Genomic DNA, 12,335 nt, shown 5'->3' with positions numbered 1-12,335 from the left:
CGATGGTAATGATTATCGTTGATATTGATATTGGAATCGGATTACACATCGCAATGGATAAGAAGTCTTGTAGTTATTCTTGGTTGTTGTTTTTCATTATGGTGTTGCGTTATAAGGTTGTGTCGTGACCCCCAATGTTCGGATTTTGGGTCGTGACACTAGGGGAATTCTGGATGATACCGGATCTAGATGTTCAGGTAAAACAGAAAACTCTATAGTCTGTTGCATGTCGTTTGAAGTCCGCAAAATTCTTCATCCGCAATGCCACTTGCGGTCTAGAAAATTCTTTATCTACTTAGCTACCTTGTCCAAGTAGGACTTAAAGTGTCAATATGCTCCTCCCATCTCTTGGCTATATGATAAGACCCCAAGCTCTTTCCCCAAATAACTATTTATGACTTATTTTAGAGCACAGGTTTTAAAAGCATTTTTTTCTTTGCCCTATCGAATTAAAAATACTATCACATAAATTATAACGGAGAGAGTATTATTTTGGAAAATGGAAAGATTTATGCCCCCATTTTTTACGGTCTACTGTGACTAGCACCTAATATTAAATATTATGAACGTCACGTGACATGCCACCTCATCACCCTAACCCTTTACCCTCCTCCCATATTCTATGTTATGCCGCTCGCACAAATAAAGTTACGCATGCAACTTCTTCACTTTCACCATATATAAATCTACTAGTCTTAGAGTACTCACGTTGCGTATGTATCTCATATTAATGAATATAAATTTTAGAAAACTTATATAGTTATTTTCATAGAAGTGTCTCAATTTTTTTAAAAAAATAAAATTTTGAGTTCCTAAAAGTTGATGAATGCTAATCTTTTTTATCTAATTCAATAAAGTTAGATTTTGCTCTACAAAAGTCCTCATATACTTTACCGTGTAGAATTTCGTCAGGAATAGATTTAGGTTATCACGACATCCTTTATAGGTATATCTGATCATATGATAAGAAAGATTATACATTTCGAGAAACACTCTTACTTTCTTTAGCTCAATAATAATGGATAATATCAGTCAGCTATATATCCCCAATTTGGTATTTATTTGCGATTACCTATAATAACTACTCGCTAGATTAATTATATTGATGACAAGACAAACTGTTAAACATTACAGTAACACGTTAATTTTTGTCTCTTTCTCTTGCAAATGATTTGCACCTCCAGAAAAAAAAAATAGAGAAGGTCGATTTAACAGTCTTTAGATATCTTGAAGTGGAAGACTTCAAATGGTATATGAATTTTTATTGTAGTAGATGAAATAAATTCCTATACGTATGAATTCTTATGAAAATAAACACACTCGACTTAATATATGTAATTTTACTGGGATTATAAATTGATAAATCTCAGGAGTTGGAGGGGAGGTTAATGGTTATGGGAGCTTGGAGGAGTAGCGGGGACGTTAGCGAGATGTGGACATCTACAACATACTGTATAAGAAAGGCGGAGAGAGAGGTGCTAGGGGTCTTAAAGGGTTACTATGACGGGCACCGAGACGACTGGTGGTGGAATGATATGGTCCAAGGTAAAGTGGAAACAAAGAAAGCGACGTATCTTAGTTTAGTAAAGAGCACAGACGAGGAAGAGAGGAGAGTGAACAGAGGAAGATATAAGGAAGCCAGGAAGGAGGCGAAGTTAGCGGTCACAGAGGCTAAGGATGCAGCGTTTGGTCGTCTGTACAAGGAGTTAGGGGTCAAAGGAGGGGAGAAAAAGCTATTTCGGCTGGCCAAGGCTAGAGAGAGGAAGGCTCGTAGCCTGGACCAAGTGAGGTACATCAATGACAAGGAAGGCAGAGTATTGACGAAAGATGCCCAGATTAAGCGGAGATGGCAGGATTACTTCCATCGTGTTATGAATGAAGAAGAGGACATAGACATTGTGCTAGGGGAATTGGCTCACTCTAGAAGTCACCAAGACTTTAGGTATTGTAGGCGTATTAAGGCTGAGGAGGTCGCGGGAGCTATGCGCAAGATGATAAGGGGCCGAGCGACCGGGCCCGACGAAACTCCGGTGGAGTTGTAGATGTGTGTGGGTAGAGAAGGCTTGGAATGGTTCATTATGCTATTTAATGTTATCTTCGGGACGAAGAGGATGCCAGATGAATGGAGGTGGAGTGCGATGTTACCGCTGTACAATAACAAAGGTGACATTCAGAATTGTAACAACTATAGGGGTACCAAGTTACTAAGTCATACCATAAAAAATTGGGAGAGAGTAGTGGAAGGGAGGGTGAGGAGGACAGTGCCTATATCCGACAGCCAATTCAAATTCATGCCGGGTCGGTCCATTACGGAAGTTGTTCACCTTATCAGAAGGTTGGCGGAACAGTACAGAGATAGGAAAAAGGATTTGCACATGGTGTTTATTGACCTAGAGAAAGCGTATGACAAAGTTCCTAGGGAGGTTCTTTGGAGATGCCTGGAGGGAAAAGTGTGTCAGTAGCTTACATTAGGGTATTAAATGACATGTATGAGGAAGCTAAGACTCGAGTTAAGACTATGAAAGGTAACTCGGAGCACTTTTCGGTTGTTATGGGGTTGCATCAAGGATCTGCGCTCAACCTGTTCTTATTGCCCAAGCGATGGATGCGCTAACACACCATATTCAAAGGGATGTGCCATGGTGTATGTTGTTCACTGATGATATAGTACTGACTGATGAGATGCGAAGCGGCATTAATGAGAGGCTGGAGGTTTGGAGACAGACCCTTGAGGCTAAAGGTTTCATGTTGAGTAGGACTAAGACAGAATATCTGGAGTATAAGTTCAGCGATAATCGGGGGAAGCGGACATGGATGTGAGGCTTGACTCACAAATCATCCCTAAGAGAGGAAGTTTCAAGTACCTTGGGTCAATTTTTCAGGGGGACGGGAAGATAGACGAGGATGTCACGTACCGTATATGAGTGGGGTCGATGAAATGGAGGTTAGCATCTGGAGTCCTATGTGACAAGAAAGTGTCACCGAAACTCAAAGGCATGTTTTATAGAACGCTGGTTAGACCGACCATGTTGTATGTGGCTGAGTGTTGGGCAGCCAAGAATTCTCATATCCCGAAGATGAAAGTGGCATAAATGAGGATATTGAGATGGATGTGCAGACACACTAAGTTGGATAAGATTCGGAATGCAAATATTCGGGAGAAGGTGGGCATGGCTCCCATAGACGACAAGATGCAGGAAGCGAGGCATAGATAGTTCGGGCACGTGCGGAGGAGAAGCGTAGATGCCCCGGTTATGAGGTGTGAGCGGTTAGCATTGGCAGAGACGATGAGAGGTAGATGACGACCTAAAAAGTATTGGGGTGAGGTGATCAGGCGGGACATGGCGCAAATACAAATTTTCGAGGACATGGCTTTGGATAAGAAGGGGCGGAGGTCGAGCATTAGGGTTATAGGTTAGGAGGGAATCGAGCGTTTTTTTTTTCTTTATTATTCCGGGGGAGGGGTTGGCCTGTTGATGTTTTGCTGTGTGTCGTTAGTGGTTTATGTAATTTACTCACTATTTCCTATGGTAATATTGATGTTTATTGTTATTGCTTTTACATCTATTTTTCTATTTCTTACGATGTTGTTAATATTTTTATAGCTTCTATTGCTGTGTCTGATCTATTGTCTATTGTCTATTATTTCTTTTTCTTCTTCTCGAGTTGAAGGTCTTTCGGAAACAACATCTCTATCCCTCTGGGGGTAAGGGTAAGGTCTGCGTACGCTCTACCTTCCCCAGACCCTACTTGTGGGATTTTACTGGGTTGTTATTGTTGTTGTTGTTATTGTTGTTGTAAGAGTCTCTATATAATTCAAATAAGAAAAAATTTAATAGTCAAAATTTTAGTTAATATCAACATCCTAAATATTAGAAAATACTAATAAAATAATAATTTTGTCCAATACGATACTATTTCTTTTTAAATGATAAAAAAATGGATCAATTTTATTTTGAAGTTTTGTTATTTAAAAATAGTATGGATAGATTTAAAAAGACAAACTAAAAGTAAAGTAAAACATTTTCCTATATATTTAGTAAGTTTTAATTTTAGTCTTGCATCAATTTACCACATAATTGTAGATACTAAGTGTAAATAAAATTGTTCTTCAAGAAAATTACTCATAGATGCTAAAAGAATTATTATGTTGTTCATAGGAATCCAATTGGCACCATTGTGATGTCGCCAATTGCCATATATGAACTACTCCAAGAGAATGTATTCAAATTTTTTACTAAACGCTTTAAATAAGGGAATCTTAGAAAAATGTCCCAAATAAGTCCCAATTTACCAATCTCTAATGATCTAGCAATCAATCATAGATTTATTAAAACTAACCAAGCACACATAAAAATTGAAAATCCAAATAAATAAAGTTCTTTCTCTCCAAGAATTACACGCAAAGATCTCCTTCCATATTTTTAAGTGTGATTAGCAACATTAGATGCAAAATGAAAATGAAGTTTTATGGATGAGGTAGCAAATAAAGTGATGAAATATAAAATATATATATACAAGATTCCAAAAATTTAAGCAAAAAGAACATTTTTCAATGGCTATGGTTGATATTCATTGAAAACATATAGATGTGTCAATATACAAAATTTGAGGAAGATTGGAAGTGATTTGCAGTGCTTCGGTATCAAAATTCCTAGTTAAAATCGAATTCAATCTTTTTTTCTACGACACATGTATCACATACATGTGATACATATTTGATACAAATATGATATATATGTGATACACAAATGATACACAACGTGATACACATAACTTTTTTTTTCATGTTCATCTTCTATTTCGAATTTTTAATTCAAACCACCTCAAAACTCCATCAAATCCTCGCAAAACTGAGATTCAAGCTCCTTAAGATGTACCCAATCTGTTCTAATAATACCCACTCAAAAGAAAGCAAAAATTTGATTTTTTTTGGCTACAAATAGCTAATTGGCTAATATTGGTAATATTTGGCTAATATTAGTAATATTTTATGAATTAACTAATTTTTGTAATAAGCTACTTATAAATGGACATAGCTGGTAGTTTCCCTTTAAATAATTAACTTTTTTACGATCTATTTAAGGTAAAATTTTAATTGATTTTAAAGTTCTACATTTTAGGTACATAATAAGGAAATATTTAATAACCAAATTTTAATGAATTTGTAAGTCCTTAATATTAGAAAAATAATTAAATAAATATTTTTTTAATGTGAAATCTATTTTAAAGGGTCAAAAAGAACTAAGAGTTCCAAATAATTGACTTTTCTTAACGATTTATTTAAGGTAAAATTTTAATTGATTTTAAACTAAATTTTAGGTATCGAATTCATATAAGAAAAGATCTAATAACCAAATTTTAATGGATTTGTAAGTCAAAAATATTAAGAAAATAATTATATAGCTATTTTATTTAACGTAAAATTAATTTTTAAAGGATAAAAAAGGACTAAATGTTCCAAATAATTGACTTTTCTTAACGATTTACTTAATATTAAATTTTAATTAATTTTAAAATACTAAATATTAGGTACATAATTCAAATAAAAAATATTTAATAATTAAATTCTAATAAATTTATCCGCCCTGAATAATAAATATTAGGAAAATAATTAAATAACTATTCTATTTTTGAAAAAGTCAAAAAAGGGAACACATGTCTTAAGGGGCTTTCAAACTTAGGTCCTGGGTTGAGTCTATAGATACTCCTAATTTGGGTGGCGTTTATATAGATATAAAAAAAAAAAAAAACCTTAGTATTGAAACATCTATAGATAGGGGTTTAGGGTTTAAGGCAGTAACCCTCCAACAAAGGCGCACTTTTGCAACCTCTGTTTGCCTGTTTTCTCTTTTTCTTTTTCCAGAGAAGAGAAAATGATGGGCGCTAACACAGGGAAGAAACAGAAAGTGGATGAAGAAAATAGCAACATCATTTATAGTGAGATCGTTACTTCCATTGACAAATTGCAAGAAATACAAGACGAGCTTGAGAAGGTGAAATAATCCCTTTCTTTTCCAAAATTTATCCCTTTTCTTTTGAGGAACAGAAGGGACAATTTTTTTTATTACCCTAATTGTGTTTAAAATCCAAGATCTTAAGTGGGTTCAGAGTACACTGCTTTTTTAGCATATATATCTTTTTCAAAAGAATTAATTTTTAGTCAAAGGCCGTACGTTTAATGTTTTCCATTAGAGAAATTGGTTGTAATTTCCAACTTGGCATTTTTTTTTGAAGCACATTGTATATGGAATTTATATCTTTGCTTGTATATGTGTATGTGTGGGAGGTGAGTGCAACCTTGTTTATATATATATATATATATATATATATATATATATATATATATATATATGTGTGTGTGTGTGTGTGTGTGTGTGTGTGTGTGTGTGTGTGTGTGTGTGTGTGTGTGTGTGTGTGTCCTTGCAAACAACACATGCTCGAGAACTACATAAGCTACTTAAGGGAATAACTCCGAGTTTAGGTTCGCATAATTATGTTTGAGTTGCAACATGTAAAGATAGTCCTCATTTAATTATCACAAAAAAAGGCTTGTCTTCATTAGTTTTTGTAATATTGCGTATGTTGTCGTATTATTTATTTTGGATGCAGTGTGAGCCGCATGATAGGGTGATCCTTGACTTTGATTTTATGGTGAAAGAAAGGCCAAAGTTTGAGTTCTAAGTTGCACCCAAGGTTGTGACCTACTGGTCAATGAAGTAGAGGCAAACCTTGGATGCTAGAGAGACAAAAAATTAGGTGCTTTCTTCCCACTAGCCTAAGTTTTGGTGGGAAGAGTTCCCAGTAACTATGCTTTGCTTGGTGGAAGGCAACAAGCATCCGATTGAATAGCGGAGATGCTCGCAAGTTGGTCCAAACACCAGGCTTAGTTATCGAAAAAAGAAAAAGAAAAAATCGGCTGCTAAGTTTGATGAGAATAACAACTGGTTTGCATCTGTGGATTCCAGTTTATTTTACAACAACAACAACAATCCCGGTGTAATCCTAAGGGGAGGGGGATAGTGTGTACGCACACCTTACCCCTATCTTGAAAAAGTAGCGAGGCTGTTTCCTGTAGACCATCGGCTTAGGAAAGATTAAGTTGCATTATTCTAATCCATCATTTTGTCCTTTGACATTACAAGAGTTAGGACTTAGGATAAATTATTGGAGGAAAAGTCTAGTAATCCATCTTTCATCCGTCAAAGCTCAATCTGCAAAACACTGTGGAGATATTTCTAAAACTACCACCAGTCTAAACATAAATAATCAAAATAACATAAAGAACTTGGACAGTTTCTATATTGGTGGCACTCTTAGATCTACCATATGCTAGATGACCAAGAAAATATCTGAGTAATAGCTGAGAACATTGGCTCCTACTCTTCCCTATCTTTGCATGCATGTGATAGTATCTATAGCATATAAGTCGATTCCACGGTTTGTTGGAACATTATTACAAGTACAAGAACACGAGCTGTTTTATGTTTTGTTATGCTTCTCTTTCAGTTGGAATAGATGCAGATATTCTCATTAGTGTCATCCCTCTTTATCAGTAGTTCTCTTATGCCTTGGCAGACTTGCCTAGTGAGTAATGATTAGTTGAAGCCGTGAAGGGTACATGTTGCATTTCAATCATAAAGGGGAAACCTTAATTATATTCTATAGGGGTATAAGTATACGAGCTTTTGCTACTGTGCTCACAACAAAAGCAGGCTATGAGGTTATAAACTAATTAAGGTGGAAAAAAATAAAGTTTTGTTAGTTCTAAAAATGTAACTTAGAGTTGATTGCTAGATTTCTTTTGTTGCTTTTGTCTTGCATCTTAACCAATGACCATTCTAATTTTGCTAGCAGATCAATGAGGAAGCAAGTGATAAAGTATTGAAAGTGGAACAGGAGTACAGTGAGATCCGCAAGCCTGTCTATGATAAACGAAACGACATCATTAAAGCTATCCCGGACTTTTGGTTAACTGCTGTTGGTGTCCTATCCTGATAATTCCTTCTCTCTATGTTGGTGAAATTATGAAGTGCTTGTCATCTAATTGACTTGTTTCATTACTTACAGTTTTTGGCTCATCCTGTCCTAGGTAGACTTCTAAATGAAGAAGACCTAAAGGTTGGTTCTAATTTGTTGCTTATAAAACTGTGGAACTAGATTATTACCGACTCTAATGCTATTTATTTGGCCAAGTTTTATCGATGTTGAATTATTACTTTTAATAAGTCAATGCTGAATTAACATGAGGCTCTCTTGTACAATAAAATTTTGAGTTATCCTTTAAATGCTTCTTGAGTTCGGCATCTCAAAATGTAACTGCCTTATCGCTTGTAGATCTTCAAGTTTTTAAGTTCTATTGAAGTTGAAGAGACTAAAGATGTGAAGTCAGGCTACTCGATAACCTTTGTAAGTTCGTTCCCGCACATGAAATTAATATACATCGGTATATGTTGCATTTTTTTGGAAATTCAGAATGATGATCTTCTCTTTTTAACAGAACTTCAATGCGAATCCTTATTTTGGAAATAATAAGCTCTCAAAGACCTATACCTTCCTTGAAGATGGACCCACAAAGATTTCTGGTACGACAATAAAATGGGAAAAAGGCATGGTGAGTTTCCATTTCGCAGCTTGAGATGTGATACATTCTGTACGTTCCTTACTTCGTCATATTAATTATATTGGTTGACTCTTTGAAGGGCATTCCTAATGTAGTTGCACATAAGAAGAAAGGAAAAAAGCGATCTCGCGATAAGGAAAGGTGAGTTTACTTATTTCTAGCATATCTATATGATCTAAGTTTAATCATATTTGGCTATTTGTTGATTTAATCTAAGACTCAATTTAATTCTCTGATATGTTGTTGGAAACCTTGGTTTGCCTAATGTCTGATAGCAGGCTTGCTCATGTCAAACTTTCTTGATGATAACTTCAGGGGTCCTTTGGCTCACATACTAGTTATAAGCGGATATATTGCATGGATTGTTTATCGGGAATCAATAATGCAATGACTGTTACGCAATGATTAATAATGAGGAGATTGTTATACACAAATTACTCACTTTAAAAGGGTAGTTTTGTCTCTAAATAGTTTAATCCCTGTATGTATCACTAATTGTTCTACATTCTAACCCGCATGTAATAATACATAGATCCCAACATAGCTTGATGCATGTATTATTTAATACCGGTAACCAAACACTAAATTGGTTATGCGGCGATTATTTTTTTCTTATGCAACCAACCAAACACTATATTATAATATGCGAGATTTTATGCTAGGATTTGTTATTCTAAACCATCAACCTAACGAGCCCTCAGTGTTTGTCAATGCACATTATTAATTATGCAGCGTATAATTTGGTCCATTGTAGTGACTTTCGAATAGTGTACCCCAATTGTTGTAGACAACGAATGTTTTGCTTCACTATTGCTGGTTTTTGGTTAATGGTGAGACCGTAAGACTGAGCTTGGTCATCATAATGAGAACAGAAGCTGAGATTCATTAGAAATCATGCCGGTAATTATTGCTTAATGCAGCTACAAAGTTACTGTAGCAGTACTGTGTCTGCACTCTGCACTGACCTTATTTTCTGTAGTCTCCACTCTAGACCTTCTTGATAAACATTGGGATATGATAGTTCTGGTCATCTTTGCTCAGCTGTTTTCCGTCTTGGGGTTTTCTATGCAGCTTTTTTACATGGTTCAGCGAAGTCACTCAAAAAGATGATGAGGATGACGCTCTAGAGATTCAGGATGAGGTATATGTTTTATATCTTTTGCGGATTACTTCATGATGTTTTTTCTTTCCAATTTTCCATTTTATTTTGGGTGGTGGGGGTGGTGGTGGCGGGGGGGGGGGTGATGGTGCACTGGGCCACTGAGGTAAAATCTTTGCTGAAATTTTTCATTTTGACACTTTGTCACTTTTGCAGGTTGCTGACATAATTAAGGATGACTTGTGGCCGAACCCGCTCTATTATTTTGAATATGTTAGTTCCATTTGAGCTTACTTCTTATTTTCTTTAATCAAAATTTTGTCATGATATGTGTTTATTGCCTTTAATAACATCATTTAAACGTTATTATGCCACAGGACCCTGATGAAGTTTTTGATAGTGATGAGGTAAAGATACATCACTGTTTCATAAGTGTCGCATCTGCATCATGGATAAGTACATGTTTCATAAGTTTCTTTTTGAGCGTACATTATTTGAGAATATCTCGTTTCCATATTACCTCTTGGATTATATCTTCAAAGAAGTTGTCTTGTCTTCGTTGTAAATAATATCGAATATTCTTCCTAAGCTGTTGATCAGTTTCATAAGAAGGTACTTCCCAAGGTCAAAATTGTAGTAAGTATTAAAGGGTAATGGAGGTCAGAAGAAAACTGCGGAGTTGAGTGGAGCTTGAGGTCATAACTACCTTATCACTAGAATTCAAGTGTTTGGTTTTGGTTGGGGATTTTTTGTTGCATAGTAAACTGTTGAATAAGCTTGCTTGAATATTGGCATTAGATTGAGCGCTTACTAAGAGTTCTATAACTCCTAGCTTAAGCGCTTTTTGGGGGAAAACTATTTGCCAAGTATAACTTCCTTTATCCTTTTCTTTCTCCCCGCTAACTATGTCAATTCAATAGCAAGATAGCATGCTCTCTAGATAGAGGTTTTTTGAGATTTTCAAGTATTTTCCTCATTTTATTTGTCTTCAATAGAAACATAATCCATGGAGGCTCTAAAATCTTAAGATCTGCAACCTCCTACATCTTTGTTGTGGTGGGTTCTCTCTTTCCTTTTGATGCTCATGCTACATTTTCTAGATTATTGCGAGCAATTTTCAGCTTGGGTTCTGAGCCTCACAAGATTCATTTACCATGGTTTCCAACAAAATTTTACTAGTCTTATATCAAGTCAAAAGTAATGAAGGGGGGCCCGAAAAACATAAAACACCAAAGGTTGAAAGGGTAGGAATTCCTGCGAGTTTTTTTGGTTGACGTTTCAAAAGACATCTTGCCTTTTGCAATAATGAGGCTGCCAAGATGACTTTACTGGTCTTCCACTAATAAATGTACCTTCGCCTTTTTGTGTGTGTGGGATGGGGGGTGGGGGTGCGGTTGCTTTCAAGTCCAGAGGGTTAGAATGCAGCCTTAGAATATCATAAATGGAGAAAAGAGTCAGTATAAGGTTTTGGGGGGGGGGGGCAGGTGTAATTGTTAGCTTTAGAAAGACCAGATTACCTTCTACCACTGAATCTTTATTTCATCAGACCCGCATCCTTATTTTGTTCTTGGGCCCTAGGATATATCATATATGTCTCTGTTGGAATCTACCGTTGTTTTTTTTTTTTTTTTTTGGAATGAAGGATTTGTAATAAGACCTTCAGTATTGTTACCCTTCTTTTGACAATTTTTTCACATTGTCATTTCCAACCTCTACCAATGGTTCTTGAGGCTATTGTCAAGAACTGAATGAGAGTGATTAATATCATAACACTGTATAACTAGCTTCATAAGTCTTTTTGAAGATAATTTTCTGTGGATTTACTGCTTGAATGCTAATGCAGGGAAAGGACAGTGACTCAGAGGAGGATGAGTTTAGTGATGATTATTGAAGATAGTTTAATCATCAGAGTTTTGGTATCGGTAAAGAGGCTTTTAACATTGCAAAAGAACAGAAAAACTGTGGTGACTATCCCTCCCCCCCCCCCCCCCCTTTTTTTTCTTCTTAAAAGGTTACCTTTGGTTATAATCTACGGAAAAGGGTCATATTTACCCCCTTACTTTTAAAAATTGTTTATATGTGCCCTATGTTTGATTATTCGACTATATATAACCCCGCATTCATACTCTTGGCTGGTCCTCTCATTTGGAAAGTAGTGAAATCAACTCTATCGGACTCAACAAGACCAAAGTGCGCAAAATCTCATGACACCTATCCAAGAAATCCTGGACATTAGCTGTGGGATCACTATCAAACTGTGGAGGGTCCAACTTTTGGAACTGATCTATTCTCTTCTGCTCATCAACAGACCGCGGGCCTAACTTGCATATATGTAATCCCACATTAATACATTAATACTTTTGAACAAAATTGTGTTAAAAGTTCCGGACCAATGAATTAAAAGGACACGTGGAAGCCATATACATATTTTTATATCCCCGATTCTTTTAGCCAAACCCAGACCCTTATTCGGATCTTTCCCCTCTTTTTTTATTCATCTCCTTTGTTCAGCCAAGAAGACGTCCCATTACTCAATTTACTTTCTGGCATATAGCTCATAAACAATACAGCAAGCTACAGAATACACGCAGAAATTTACATAACGAAATTAAC

The 12,335-nt window shown here is 35.9% G+C and overlaps 2 protein-coding genes across 2 annotated transcripts; both read left to right on the top strand.

Annotated features, from left to right (window-relative positions):
- Positions 1-1,388: 1,388 nt before the first annotated feature.
- Positions 1,389-2,042, top strand: LOC104225066 (uncharacterized). The gene has a single exon (XM_009776829.2). It carries the CDS (start codon positions 1,389-1,391, stop codon positions 2,040-2,042), a length of 654 nt encoding a protein of 217 aa, XP_009775131.2.
- Positions 2,043-5,732: 3,690 nt separating this feature from the next.
- On the top strand, positions 5,733-11,851 carry LOC104225065 (NAP1-related protein 2-like). The gene is made up of 10 exons (XM_070156723.1): positions 5,733-5,996; positions 7,858-7,980; positions 8,071-8,121; positions 8,338-8,409; positions 8,501-8,614; positions 8,703-8,764; positions 9,695-9,764; positions 9,939-9,995; positions 10,100-10,129; positions 11,566-11,851. The coding sequence occupies exons 1-10, from the start codon at positions 5,877-5,879 to the stop codon at positions 11,611-11,613; spliced, it is 747 nt and encodes a 248-aa protein (XP_070012824.1). The 5' UTR covers positions 5,733-5,876; the 3' UTR covers positions 11,614-11,851.
- The last annotated feature ends 484 nt before the right edge of the window (positions 11,852-12,335 follow it).

Source organism: Nicotiana sylvestris, chromosome 9 (assembly GCF_000393655.2).
Source record: "Nicotiana sylvestris chromosome 9, ASM39365v2, whole genome shotgun sequence".
NCBI classification, from domain to species: Eukaryota; Viridiplantae; Streptophyta; class Magnoliopsida; order Solanales; family Solanaceae; genus Nicotiana; species Nicotiana sylvestris.
This window is presented reverse-complemented; position numbering and strand designations above follow the sequence as displayed.

What these genes read in the sequence shown, in the direction of transcription:
- LOC104225066 (XM_009776829.2), top strand. Translation starts at nt 1,389, where the DNA reads ATGGTTATGGGAGCTTGGAGGAGTAGCGGGGACGTTAGCGAGATGTGG.
- LOC104225065 (XM_070156723.1), top strand. Translation starts at nt 5,877, where the DNA reads ATGATGGGCGCTAACACAGGGAAGAAACAGAAAGTGGATGAAGAAAAT. An exon ending in CGGACTTTTGGTTAACTGCT is followed by an intron (nt 7,981 to 8,070) that starts GTTGGTGTCCTA and finishes CATTACTTACAG; the next exon opens with TTTTTGGCTCATCCTGTCCT. An exon ending in TAAATGAAGAAGACCTAAAG is followed by an intron (nt 8,122 to 8,337) that starts GTTGGTTCTAAT and finishes TATCGCTTGTAG; the next exon opens with ATCTTCAAGTTTTTAAGTTC.